The 13,777-nt window shown below is 37.2% G+C and overlaps 1 protein-coding gene across 1 annotated transcript; it reads left to right on the top strand.

The window, feature by feature from the left end:
- Positions 1-1,426: 1,426 nt before the first annotated feature.
- On the top strand, positions 1,427-12,635 carry LOC131331358 (uncharacterized). Its single transcript, XM_058365254.1, has 13 exons — positions 1,427-1,541; positions 3,009-3,398; positions 4,140-4,268; positions 5,841-5,933; positions 6,053-6,132; positions 6,672-6,785; positions 8,135-8,208; positions 10,182-10,258; positions 10,827-10,910; positions 10,991-11,083; positions 11,198-11,305; positions 11,400-11,474; positions 11,950-12,635. The coding sequence occupies exons 2-13, from the start codon at positions 3,108-3,110 to the stop codon at positions 12,385-12,387; spliced, it is 1,656 nt and encodes a 551-aa protein (XP_058221237.1). The 5' UTR covers positions 1,427-1,541; positions 3,009-3,107; the 3' UTR covers positions 12,388-12,635.
- The last annotated feature ends 1,142 nt before the right edge of the window (positions 12,636-13,777 follow it).

The raw sequence follows: 13,777 nt of genomic DNA, 5'->3' as shown, positions 1-13,777 counted from the left end.
GGTGCTCTTGAATCACCGGAACGTTGGGCACCAGGTCTTTTTCGCCATGCATTTGTGTGTGAGCCACACACAAATTTGTGGTGGAGAAGGCTCTTGAAACACAACGTGACGGTGCTCCAGGAGCGAGTTAATTTTTCTACAGTCACACACAAAGCTTCGTTATCTGACCCGAGACGGCACGGAACAATCTATACATGGGCCCTCACTCCTCTTTGGTTGAAAATGGAAACTCATTCTTACTCTGAAGATTTGGAAACTAGAAGCCATCTTTAAGCAGCTTTAGCAGACACAGAAACAAAGAAGATTGGATTCAAATGATTCCAAGGCTTCTATTACACAACACAATGGATTGTCTGTCGCACACCTACATGAATCAAGGAGTGCAAAACATAGAAAGCATGACAACTAGCCTAGGCAAGAAATACTCGGCCAATTTTGGTTAGTTTAGTTGGTCATAATCTTTATTCTTCATTTAAATGAATCAGTAGTTCAGGTCTTGCCATATGCATGAACTCTTCCATGTAACAATACCAATTTTCGATATACCGGAATGCAACAAATCCTCCAGGGAAGTGCCCGTGTTCTCATGTTTCGGCCACATACTATACTTTTTTTTTTCATGTCTTATTCTGCAAAGAGGTATTGAATAGATAGATTTGGCCCTTTTCATCCAAATAAGTTTGGTGCAAAGACAGTTTTTAAAGGTTAAAAACATTGTGGCTCATCAGCTAAATTTTTCATCTTTTTGGTCCAAGGCAAAAGTAGAATATGCGCCAGATTCAAATGACTTTAGAAATATAACTAGAAAGTGGCTTATCTGCCGTTCGGGGTGAAACTATAAGGGTGCAATTCACTCTTTTGCATCTCGATATCGGCGTTAATTTCATAATTCAAACCAACCATATTTTAGATTTTGTCAAGATACTTAAGTTACCAAAAATTATTTTAACCGGACATCTATAAGTACACAATCACCTGAAATTCATAACATTTTAGTATTTTACAAAAGAAAAAAAACATAAAAGGTTTGAATTCGAAGCTTTTGTACAGCAATTCAAAATAAAGTTTTGGTGGTAAACTGGTAATATTTAAAAGACGGAGGGTAAAGTTCGCGAATATACATGTCTCAACTCTCAACTCAGAGCCCTAAATTTCTAAGGGCGCCGCTATTCGCAGCCCTCTATTTACTCCCGTAGCCCACTAAATTTCGGTAAATGATTGTTGAAAATCATAAATAACATTTCGGTAAATTGCTGTTAAAAACAAGATTATATTTCGGTAACTACATGTCGAAAATATGTTCAACTTTCGGTAAACAACTGCTGAACATGCATTTTCGGTAAACATCTGTTGAAAAAAATATTATATTTCGGTAATTGGCCGCTGAAAATATATCTCAATTTCGATAACTAACTGTCGAGTGCGAATAGGAGCGCCAATTTCTAATCGATCAGAAAAACCACCCCTAAACCCTAATCTTAAATCGACTAAAGCTCAGCAGCGCCGGCAACGATCGGAGGCTCCGGCGACGATCAGAACAGGTACATCTCACCTTAGTCCGTGTCCTCCCCTCACCGTGGAGTTGTATGTTGGTTTCTACGGTTAAGCCCTGTGTGTTGTATTGAGTTTTCTTGGTGCTTAATAAAATTTTATTTACCGAAAAATAAAAAAAGTTGGGATTTTTATCCATTTTGATAATGTATGCTGTTCAAGGTGCGTGTTCTTTGTTTTCTCCTTTTTTTCTTTCTTTTTTCCTTGGGTTGAATTTTGTGTTTGGGAACTAGTTCAGGCTTCGATCCTTTGATAAGTTGTCTTTGACGTTCAAAGTTGGGATTTTTCCCCCCATTTTGACGCTGTATACTGTGCGAGTTTGTGTTGAATTTGGGGCTTTTTCGGTGCTGTAGGATTTGGGTTTTCCTTCTCCTTCGAAGCCTTTACGCAAAGAAAAGAAAAAAAGAAAAGGAAAAATTATTACACACGGATAGCTCGTCCGTTGGAAGTCAGAATTTTAACTTCAATTCCGCTGCTTATTTTGATTTTTAAGTGGTCAAATGCATCTATTCTGCGAACATTTCGTGGAGAGCTGTGTTTTTATCAGATTCGGGAATTTCGCTTAAAGTTTCTGTCCAAACTTGCCTTGACATTCAAAGTTGGATTTTTATCCACTTTGTTAATGTATGCTGTGCGAGTTTTCAATTTTGGGGCTATTCTTCGTGATTTTGTGTTCGGGCTAGCTGATCTTTCCTTTTTTGGCGCTTTGGCTTATCATCAGAATTCAAAATTTTGCTGAAAATATCTGTCCAAATTCACACGGAGTATTGAAAGTTTTGATTGATCGAAAATTACTCCTTTTTTTTGTTGAGTTCACACGGAGTATTGAAAGTTTTGATTGATCGAAAATTACTCCTTTTTTGTTGTGTTCACAGGGAGAATTGAAAGTTTGTGCCAGTTTGTGTTGAATTTGGGGTTTTTCTGCATCATTTTGAGCTAGTTGATCTTTACTTTTTGGGCGCTTTGGATTCGAGTTTTTGCTCACAATTGATAAGTTCTGGAAGATTATATGTATTTGTAGACGTTCTAGTTTGTCAGGTAACTCCATGTCCCTTTTTCAAGATTATATGTGTTTGCAAACGTTCTAGTTTGTCAGGCTTCCCTGTTTAATGAAAGAGTTGCAAATGACAAGAAATGGAGAATATATAGAAAGTCCATTTTGTTTCTCACCATTAATGGTGAGTTTTGGTGAGAAGCTATAATCCTTTATTTCCTCACCAAATCCCTTCGTCCCAATGGGTAACAGGCCCTTGCCCCTTTAGATTGCGAGAACGGGAGAGAAAAGAAGCATTGCGGTTTCTCACCAAATCTTACCAACATCCATCTTTTTCCTTCATTTATCATCGTTTCTCATCAAAGTTTCACCCCCCTTTAGTTATTCAAACAAGTGAAAAGATTATTTTTTCTTCTATTTTCCCACCCTTTCTCACAATCCAAAGGATTTTCGTGATGTGCAGGTTTTGAAATTAGGGACTGGAAATTTTTCCTGTCACAGCAAAGGGAGGAAGAGTAGGTTGGGAAAACCACACGCGAGGAGCTACGTTGATAGAATAGCTATGTCGATTGATGGAGAAAAAGAAAAAAAAGTGGTTGTAGTGGATGGAGTTGAGGATGAAGAAGAAGAAGAGGATGAGCTTTCATGGTCTTCTGATTCTGAAATTGGAGACGCTCTTGACTACTTGGACTCTAAGGATGATGATGAAGCTGTTGAAGGAGCTTTTACACTCCAAGCCAGGCGTCCCAATGCTCATGGGGGGGTTCATTCTCGCCCCAATACATCTTCGCTTCAACCTCTCTCAAACCGGAACCAGAAGTTCTCCCATCATATAAGAGCTTCACCTTTAGAGGTGCACAGACAAAAAGTGTATATGAATGTATCTTCCTTCTGTTTTTTGCAACACTAACTGTACATCATGGGAGCTATGTTTTGGGTCTATAAAACATGTAGAAGTGTTGACCCAAATAAAATGAAGTATATGTCCAAAAGTAGTTATTATTCGTGAATCTTAGAGTCATCATTCTTTGACAAAGACAATTAATCTGCTTAGATAACAGTTTGTCTCATAGTTGGGGGAAGCACTTTTTTGAAATCTGAGAACATGTATTTTATTGATCACTGAAAAGGTTAAAAAAAAAATAGATATTGATAAATTTTGGTTTGTCTATCTAGGTCTTTGGAATGCCTTTTCTTAAACTCAAGTAGGTGATTATGCTTTGACAGTTCCCAATAGCCACTGGGACTTACTATTGTCTAGAGTCCTAACATCTACGGAGCAATTCATATTTCCAGTCACTTCCAGGAAGGATGAAGAAGCTAAATTGTGAAATATGTTATGCAAATAGTTTTTAATGCTGAAATTATGTCGAAACAGCTTGTCTGTGTCGAGAAGTGATGCCTTGACAGATTCTGTAGACCTGATGTTAAGCCCTTGGCATTGATGCTATTGTGTGTCTTCTTTTTGCCACTGCAATTGAATTGGCATTTGTATTCTATTGTGCCCAGTTTGTGGGGACAGGTCTGAAGGATCAACGACCATTCAATATTGTAAATTTGTAATCCTCGAACTATGATTCCTTTGATGGTGCAGGAATGGGAAGGGAGGCTGAATGTTGGCATGTCAAATTCTGTCACAACTGCAATTCGTGGAAGTGTTCGAGAGATGGCCATCGGTAAAACCAAAACTACAGAGAAAGCAGATCGTGCTACTGTCGAGCAGGTTAAGAACAATGCGTTGCAGCCTTGATTTATAGGCTATCTCAGGGTGTAACTGCACCTTTTTTCCCTCTTAAATTGGAATATTTAGCTCATTATTGGCCATCGGTAAAACTAAAACTACAGAGAAAGCAGATTGTGCTACTGTCGAGCAGGTTAAGAACAATGCGTTGCAGCCTTGGTTTATAGGCTATCTCAGGGTGTTACTGCACCTTTTTCCCCTCTTAAATTGGAATATTTAGCTCATTATATTTTGCGTAACTATTTTTAATCAAATCTATGTTCTTTATGGATCTCAACCTCTGTAATGATTGTTAAGTTTTCTAATAATCGGTTATTTTTTTAAGTATACATAAAGAGGAATTGCTATCTTTTTACCAAAGACTTGCAAAGTATGCATTTGACAAAAGTGATATATTACATCCCAGAATTCCTAGTCAAGTATTTCTGCATCATTTAAGGTCCAAGTAGACAAAGTTGGCTTTATTTTACTTTGCCTGTTATCAAAAGTAGTTTCCTTTTCTTTTTTTCCTCAACAAAAGACTTGATATTTAAGGTCCAAGTAGACAAAGGTGGCTTTATTTTCTTTTACCTGTTATTACATGTAGTTTCCCATTTTTCTCAACAAAATGAGACGATTAGCTCTTTTCCATTTACAAAGCTGTTCTACTAGATTTTGTAGATCTTTTCTGTAATGGAATAATTCTCATCGGGTGATGAAACAAAAAAAAATCTTGACGCTATCGCTTCACTTCAGGTTAATGTGCAATCACAAAAAACAACTTGTTTCTTTGTATTGTGAAATCCTTGCCGCTTTGTGCTGCATGACAAGACTCTCTCCTTGAAAGAATCCCTGAATAATCCACTGGAACGGGAAATAAAACATACTCTGTGTTAGTGCAGGCATAAATTTCTGTCTTATTTATTCTCTTTGCACCCTCAACGCAAATGCTGTAACGTATCTGAAACATGTCAATATGATTTAATTACCATAGATAATTAATTTCTTAACTCAATGCTGATGAAACAACTCAAGTCACACAGTAGCAATAAGTCCAGAAAGGAAAATGGCGTTAATTAAAGAAAAAGACCGTAGTACATATTAATAAATATTGTGTTTTGACTAAGTTTTGTCTATTTGGTTGAAAAGGTGAACAAAGAGATGAAAGAGGCACTAGAGTTGCTAGGATAGGACATAAAGTGTATAGTCCGAGTACTTTTTGTATTGTATAGAAAATATCCGATTGGTAATATAAATCGCTATCTTCCATAACCTTCTTGTTAAAACCTGAATAATAGTAATAAAAAAGAGCATCTGAGTCACTATGAGTGGCTTTATAGTTTATATTCTCTGTTAATATACGATGAAAACTGGTGTCTGATGCTATTCAACCACAGTACGTTTGTAAGCGTACTTGGCCTCTTGTGCATGTAAACCATCTTAATTAAGATTATTGTTGATCCGCAGGTTCTTACTTTCACTTTTCTATTTGCATATTTCCAAACATATGGTGAAACCGGAAGTCACATTTAAGGATTTTATTATTGTGACTAAACTTTTGTCTTGTTTTTTCAGGCAATTGATCCTCGAACTCGAATGGTCTTGTTCAAAATGTTAAATCGTGGACTATTCCATGATGTAAATGGCTGCATTTCAACGGGGAAAGAAGTATGTAATGCAGTACTACCTAGAAGTTGCTTTTCTGTGTTGGTCCTTATGAGCCTTTTATTCTGAGTTGTTAAATTTAGCATCTGTGTATGATCGCTCATTCTTGTTTTATCTAACAGGCAAACGTATATCATGCTACAAAGTCTAATGGTCAGGAACTGGCAATCAAAGTGTACAAAACCTCTATTCTTGTATTCAAGTATGTCCCTTGACCCTTCAATTTGTTGCAATGACTTATGTGGAACTTACTTTGTACTCCTAATATTGACTTTGAATGCTCCGGTGTTGTCGGTATTTTCATGATCTAATATTAGGTCATGTTCGCTTAAACGTTACGTAATCACTAATTGTAATGCCAAGGGAGTTTGATATGTGATATAAGCATCTAAAATGTTAGAAATTTATCTTTTGTATAATTACCCGGTAATTGCACTAATGGTTAAGGGATCAGAAAAGATGGTTACTTACGATGAAATTTACCAAGAGCTTGCATGTTCTTAATTGCTCATATTTAGGTCACAGAAGGTTGAGCTGAATTGATCCTCAAACCTCAATGACTTCTTACAAGTGTGATACGCAACTACATTAATCAATAATGGGCACTTGGTTACTATGCTCCTACCAATATGGCCACGCTATTATGATTGGGTTTCCATTTTGTGCTCGAGTTCCACTGTCCAGATTGTACTTGTCCAGCCAATGGCAGAGTAACATGATTCAGTTCTCTAACAACTTCAGGGACAGAGACCGGTACGTACAAGGCGATTACCGTTTCAGACATGGTTACTGCAAGCACAATCCCCGGAAGATGGTCAAGACATGGGCTGAGAAAGAAATGAGAAATCTTATTAGGTACTTCTTTTGTTTGTTGATACATGGTGTTAAAAAGATTGTTTTGGACTCTGAACACGCTGTTCAAATGTGGATATGTTTAAACACTTGTTCCAATTATGCTAAATGTCCAAGTAAGTTATTGTCATCCTGAGCTGTCTGAATTATTCTCAGAACCTTCTTGCCTTCAAATTTTGTTAGTAAGAACTTGCTTTTGTATCTCTTGAGCCACTAAGCATCTCAAAGCGATACGCCTGTGAATGCAAGTTGGCAGTGAATCCTTCTGCCCTTTCTGTTTTGTTGCCACTTTCATGTGCTCACCTCAGAACAGTTTGTGTGCTAGGTATTCCTTTTCTTATCCTACTGCATAAGGTATTCTTCTGTCATTCATTACTTACAAATGCTTTTACTTTCCTTATGTACTGTTTCTCTCTCTAAGGGGTATGGTAGCAAGTACGAACAGTTTGCTTTGGAGTATTTGAGGAAATTTATGATGACCTATTTTGGTGAATTTGCGATCAGTGTTTTTTAATTCAAAATGAGTTTTTGTGACAGAGAGATTATAGCAGTTTAAGACATTGTAAGCTTTGCTTTTTCTGGAAAGTATCAGCATGTGTTTGTGTTCACTTGTCTTGAGTTTGGAGTAGTAAAAGGTTGTCCCACTCTTGCTAATGCTGGCCAATCACCATTACTTGTAAATGCCGTCAAGGCTATTTATTGCTGGTGATTGTTCTCTATTGCTTACTCATCTATGTCCTGTTAACTTCGATGATAATCCCCGTGTGTAGAATGTGATTAGCTGATTCTAGTGATCAGCTATTTCATTGTTACAGTTCTTGGAAGATATACTACGTCGTTTTTTATAACATCTGCTTCTTTTTCCAAGAATTTTAAACTTCAGCTTCCATTGTAGTGGTTGTTCTTCCTATGTCTTAAGAGTGGCAATTAGATTCAGTAAAATATTTCCATTCCAACAAGTTCTCAGGATTGAATTCTTCCAGTAGTATTTAGTGTATGAGTAGGGCTCCCTGCAAGAAGAAAAGTTCTTGTAAATCTCGTCTTTGGCTTGTGGTTCATCTGGATTTCCAAGTAGCACTTGAGGAGCTTCTTTTGTGAAAAGTGTTGGTGTCCTGGGGTCAGTAGGACAAGAGATACCTGGGATGTTAATCTGTTCTTTTCCTATATCTGGCGGCGGATAACTCAACCTGTGTTGGATTCCGGATAATTTGTGAAATTCGTAGGGACTTGAGATGATTTTTAGTTATACAGATTAGGATAAAATGCTAGTTGTATTGGTGAATACGAGTTTATTTGTGAGAACTATTGACATAGGTCATGTCTGATAATTGGTGCGTTTGCAATGATTGCAGGCTAAAGGCAGCAGGAATTAGGTGCCCTGCTCCTCTTCTATTGAGGCTTCATGTTCTGGTCATGGAGTTCATAGGTATTGCGGTTATATGTATTCACTTTTGTATGTTCAATTTTGGTACACAAGCGTCAGTGACAGAGCAAAGGAGTGACCCAGATTTTGGGTGACTTGGGTCATTTCCCCACCTTGCTCACCTGGTCACAAGTTAACAGTGGCATCCCCTCCTCTTCTCCTCTAAGGTGTAGTAATATATTTGATGTTCTTCACAGTTCATTCGCTAACATAAACGATGATCTCAGGGACAGCAAATTTGAATCCGATGAATTATAGAACATTTTGAACCATATCGATATCCTATTAGTGGCTTAGAATCTTTGATGCTTGTGATTGTGTATGGTAAGATTGCAGAATTGGCATGCCAGATGAGCATTTACTAATCCGATAACCGAACCCCACTCACCTTCCATGGTTACTTTTGTTTGGGTTCTTCAGACCATTGGTCTGGTCCTGGCTCTCCATTTCAGAGAACTACGCAATTGATTTGGTTATGGGTGGCATGTTGTCTTGAGCGAATCAACCCGAGACTTAAGCTTACGTAGGGTATATACGAGCATACATTTCTTTCTTGCACTTTTAAAGATGCACAATAGATACGTAATTTTGTTGCCGAGCTTGAAGTGACATGCATTTTTCCCACAGTGCTTACAAGAAACCCACTTGTTTTTAATAGAGGCATATTGCTAAAGCTTTGTCTCTTCCACAGCTTCACACTTTTCGGGTCATCCCACATTGGCTGGTGACCCACATAAGTTCTAGCTAAATAAGTGCAAGCTTTTTGTTTGTGATTGCATTATCATGTGGGCGATATTGGGGTGATTGATCCTTTTGATCTGCGTAAGTCAACATTCTAGGATATCGAGATAAACTTAAAACCAACAGCAATAGTTTGAAGATGTTTTAAGAATTGCAGGTGTCTCGGTAAGGGTTGAATTTTAAATAGCTGATATAGGTCTTTGACTTCCAGGTTGAGCATCAACCTGGACAAAACCAACCCATGTGCACCCCTTGCCCACCAGAATATATGCATGACCTTTTAGTTTTGGATCCTCCATCCTTACAAAGAATCGTGGTGTTGGGTAAAGGTTTAGGGCTGAGGCCAACCTGTACTTCCTTCATTCATGACAGAGTTGTACACTAAAAGTTGTTTAATTGCTGGAATTTTGAATTTTTTTATAGTTTTCATCTCCTTTTTTTGCTTTGTTCTTTTGTTGGACTTCGTAGAAAGGGTCGAAAGGGGCCATTGCTTGTTGCAATTGTATGTGGTTAGTTGTCCAAGTGGGAGATTGTAGGTTCAACGCTTAGTCACATTAGCCTTCAAAATGCCTTGCGCCTCTGCTCTCAATCATCGCACTAGGCTTGAGTTCTCATTTCTTGCTCTCGCGAATTTTAGTAAGTTCTGATGTGTTTCAAAGACGCTTTCACACTCACACTTCCACTTCCGCTCACGCACGCGAATTATGTGACTTAGGGTCAAAGTATGAGAACATCCAATTTTGGGACTATTACGCCAAAGTATTAGGCTGCGTTCAGGCTACCCCTCTCAGCAGTGACAAAGATGGAAGGGGGCCCAATGGTGGGCATGGTCACCCTCATGTTTCTAGTATTTATTGCGCTTTCCCAGTAAATTTGGTGATTTTTATAGTTTACATAAAATAGGTCCGTACTTGTCTTAGAATTTTTCTTGTTGCCCCTCTCTTTCATTAGTATTCCTTCAAATATGGCATGACTTCACTCATTTTGATGCTACAAAATAACTTCAATTATAACAATTTTAAAAAAGGATTTATAATTCGTTGGTATAATATATCATTTTTTTTCCTGGCCACCCCATTGTCTAATTCCCGGCTTCGTCCCTGCCTCTCAGGGTCCTTGGTTATTTTTCCCCCTTTCGGGAGTTGGCTGTGCTACTTAATGAGTGCACTTTTGGGTTTCCGAAATAAATTTAGCTTTTAGTGGTTGAAGTTTCTTGTGAATTCTGTGTGTATCAGGGAAGGCAGGTTGGGCAGCACCTCGACTTAAAGATGCTGCTTTATCTCTTGACAAGTTACGTGAAGGTTATGTAGAGGTGTGTAGATATCTACCTACTGAATTCAATATTTGGCTAAACCTAATCTCCCACTACTCACAAGTTGCTTGCCTGACTCTATTTAAATCCATCTGGGGGCTTCTCCGTGCAAGCTTATTCATCGGGTGCTCCACTGCTAATTCGTTTATGTGCATATTTTCTAGGAAATACAGTCCCAGGACCACATATTAGTTTTACTGGTGTGTCTGATTTCTTTGCTTCTTTCGTTTGAAAATATAGCCTTGTACGAAGCATATGAAGAGGATACATGGAGAAATAAAAATGATATTTTGTTGCCTTTCTCTGTGGACATGACCATTAAGGATGTGTTTGGAAATGTCACTTGATCCATATCCCATTCCCGTTTCTGAGTCATATGTAGAATTTAATCATTTGCAGGTGTGTGCCGAACATGCAGTAAGACTTCATTAGAGGTTATTTTGGCATCCCTTCATGTAATGAAATCAGTTGCCTAATTACGATTTACATAGCTTTACAACAAGGATACATTGATTCTTGAATTGTATGTTTTCTTGTATTGTTCAATGATTGTTGGTACATATTTCAGATCATTATGGCAATGCGAACGCTATATCAGAAGTGCAAGCTAGTGCATGGAGACTTGAGCGAGTATAACATACTCTATTCTGAGGTGAGCCTTTGTTTCTTGCGCCCTCGGTGATTCTGTAAATAAACACGAACACAGTATAGTAATGTTCTCTTCTTTGGCAGGGTCATTTGTATATTATTGATGTTTCTCAATCAGTTGACCTTGACCATCCTCATGCTCTTGATTTTCTTCGTGAGGATTGTGTTCATGTTTCTGTGAGTATCTTCTACTTGGCTTCATGTCTATAAAAAAAAATGAGCATTAATTGAATGAGGAGAAAAAAAAAAAATCTGATCGTTTAATTTATTTGATCATGTTGTCAAATGCAGGATTTCTTTAGAAAACATGGTGTAGCTGTGATGACAATACGGGAATTGTTTGATTTCATTGTTGATACTTCTATAACTGATGACTCCCTGGACAGTTATTTGGAAGAGGTAGTTTATTTTCCAACTTCTCACTGGTTAATACTTCAGAGAGATCTTCACACAAAACCTTATTGTTTTTCTTGTTCCTTTTTACTTGTTTCAGGTTCAACAAAAGATTTTGGCAAGAGGAGATGTGATTTCACATGAAGATGAAATTGCAGACTCTGTGTTTGTGCAGGTAATCTATAAAGCAGTATACTCCTTGTGATAAGTGTATTTGTCTCCATTTTTCTTTTGATTTTTTAAACAAGTGATCCTTATGCTCAATTGGCAGGAACATTTTTTTCAAAAAAAATTATTTTGAGAAAGATGTACTAAAGATCAGGGACCAGTTGGTCAGCTGTTAGAACCCAATCTACTAACTGAACTGGGAATACTTCTACGACACTGAAGTTCGGAGAAGGAAATGCAAATGAATTATTATTCTATTATGATTATTACCGGTTCAGTTCACAAGGAGTATTATTTAGAAACAGTTATGGTGGGGAAATATTTTTCTTTAACAAAACAGCTGAGGTGGGATATTGGAACCAACATATGGGAAGGAAAACGCTTTGTTCTCCTTGCTCATCAATTAAATGGTAAAATCATCAGAATTTGATTCTTCTTTTATTGTTTTGTTTCTGTTTCTTTTTGCTTGATGTGGTGTCTAGTCATATATTCCAAAAACGCTGGATAGCGTGAAGAATGTTGAGGCGGATATAGATCGGATTACTAGTGGGAAGGATACTGGCGATCTATACTATCAGACTATTACAGGACTCAAACATGTTCTTTCAATGGCTCAACCTTCACCCGAAAAAGAACACCAGCAGGAAGAGGGTGACGTAAAACAAGATTCTAACTTGCATGATACTGAAACGGAGACTGGAACAGATGACGACGACGAAGATGATGAAACCTCAATCGATTCGGAAGGGAAGGAATCTGGACGCGAAAATGAGACACTGGATCCTGTTGATAGAAAAGCTGCTAGGAAAGAGAACAAGAAGAAAGTGAAAGAAGAGAAGAGGGAAGCTCGAAAGACTAAAGTGCCAAAGGCTGTGAAGAAAAAGAAGAAAAAGTTGGCGAAAGCGAAAAAGAATAGGTAAGCTATAAAGATGTCTAGGAACAAAAGTTTTGCACGAAGCATACAAGAATCTCATCAGAAGTTTTTCCTCTTGCTGTAGAAAGCCTTTATTTATACTGGAAATGTAGGGGAATTTTCAGTTTTGAGTCTTTTGGCTAGCCAGGCAACTGCTTCCTTTGATTTATTTTTTCTTTCGTTTTCACTGTAATTTATGGAACAATATCTTGGCTTTTTTCAATTTGGTCATATATATCAGTTTTGTTTGACGCATTGGATACTGGAAAAAAATTATCATGGGACTATGAGCAAGATTTTTTATAAGTTCGTGAGAAAAAAAGAAGCAAAATGTAAGTTTGTGAGGAAAAAAAAGAGCAAAATGTAAAGCCTTTTGTTTCTTTCCTCCTTTTTAAATTTAGTCAATAATCTTCATTTATGCAGCTCCTCTCTACATGTGAATGAAAAGATTTTTTGACAAATAACAAAAAAAAATCAAGAAAAGTAAAAATTTCGTACTCTAGGTGTGATTTCTTATTGATTCAGATAGAAAATATTCAGTTTGTTAAGCTAAAAAACATGAATGATGATTCAATCGGGGAACGATCGATAGACGATCGATTTGATTTTTCTTAAAAGAAATCTTGGTTAGCTCACGATAGACAATCAATTTGATTTTTTTTAAAGGAAAACTACCCGACGAGCTCAATAAACTATACCTAACGGAGCATTATCTTTTTGGGTTGGAATTGCAGCTTTAATCACTCAATCTTAACTCCCTAATCGGCCAAACAAATATAGTATGTATTTCATGCATAAATTTTAAAAACAAATTATCACCAATTTAAAGAAGAGATCTTTAATTTGGTATAAAAAGTCGAAAATACTAGTGTTATACACGAAAATAGTACTAGTACTTTACTTTTATTTGAAAATTGTGCTCCATTTCATAATTAAATTTTGAAACCGCGGAAGAATATATTGGTTCAGCGTCGGAAATTCAGACTTAGTGAGAAGTATTAGGTTCGAATTTCTTAATTCAGACAGGTTGTTTTGGGTTCTGTTTTTCTTTTAAAGATTATTAGTTTTTGGTGGTCATGTTGACCATGTTTTAAACTGGGGGATACCCCTTTGATTTGTATCCTAATAATATCTTCATTTACCCAAAAAAAAAAAAATGGTATTGAAAGGTGAAGTATACTGAGTTACTATTCACGTGACACTTCAACGTCCTTAACAACTAAACGTTCATGTAGGACTCGTACACTAAGTCGTGAGTTCTATCTAATTGTGCAGTTATAAGAACCATGTGGCCTTGCCTCTGGAGTGCTCAATGATTTGCCATTGTCCTGTATCGAAGTCGAAGCTGTAGTGTGGCCAATATTGTTGATGTGGCAAGCAAGGGTGGAAGAGATTAG

This window comes from Rhododendron vialii, chromosome 6a (assembly GCF_030253575.1).
Source record: "Rhododendron vialii isolate Sample 1 chromosome 6a, ASM3025357v1".
Lineage (NCBI taxonomy): Eukaryota > Viridiplantae > Streptophyta > Magnoliopsida > Ericales > Ericaceae > Rhododendron > Rhododendron vialii.
Note: the sequence above shows the minus strand (reverse complement) of the source record. Positions and strands in the feature narration are given on the sequence as shown.

What these genes read in the sequence shown, in the direction of transcription:
- LOC131331358 (XM_058365254.1), top strand. Translation starts at nt 3,108, where the DNA reads ATGTCGATTGATGGAGAAAAAGAAAAAAAAGTGGTTGTAGTGGATGGA. An exon ending in TCTGGTCATGGAGTTCATAG is followed by an intron (nt 8,209 to 10,181) that starts GTATTGCGGTTA and finishes TGTGTGTATCAG; the next exon opens with GGAAGGCAGGTTGGGCAGCA. An exon ending in AGGATTGTGTTCATGTTTCT is followed by an intron (nt 11,084 to 11,197) that starts GTGAGTATCTTC and finishes TGTCAAATGCAG; the next exon opens with GATTTCTTTAGAAAACATGG.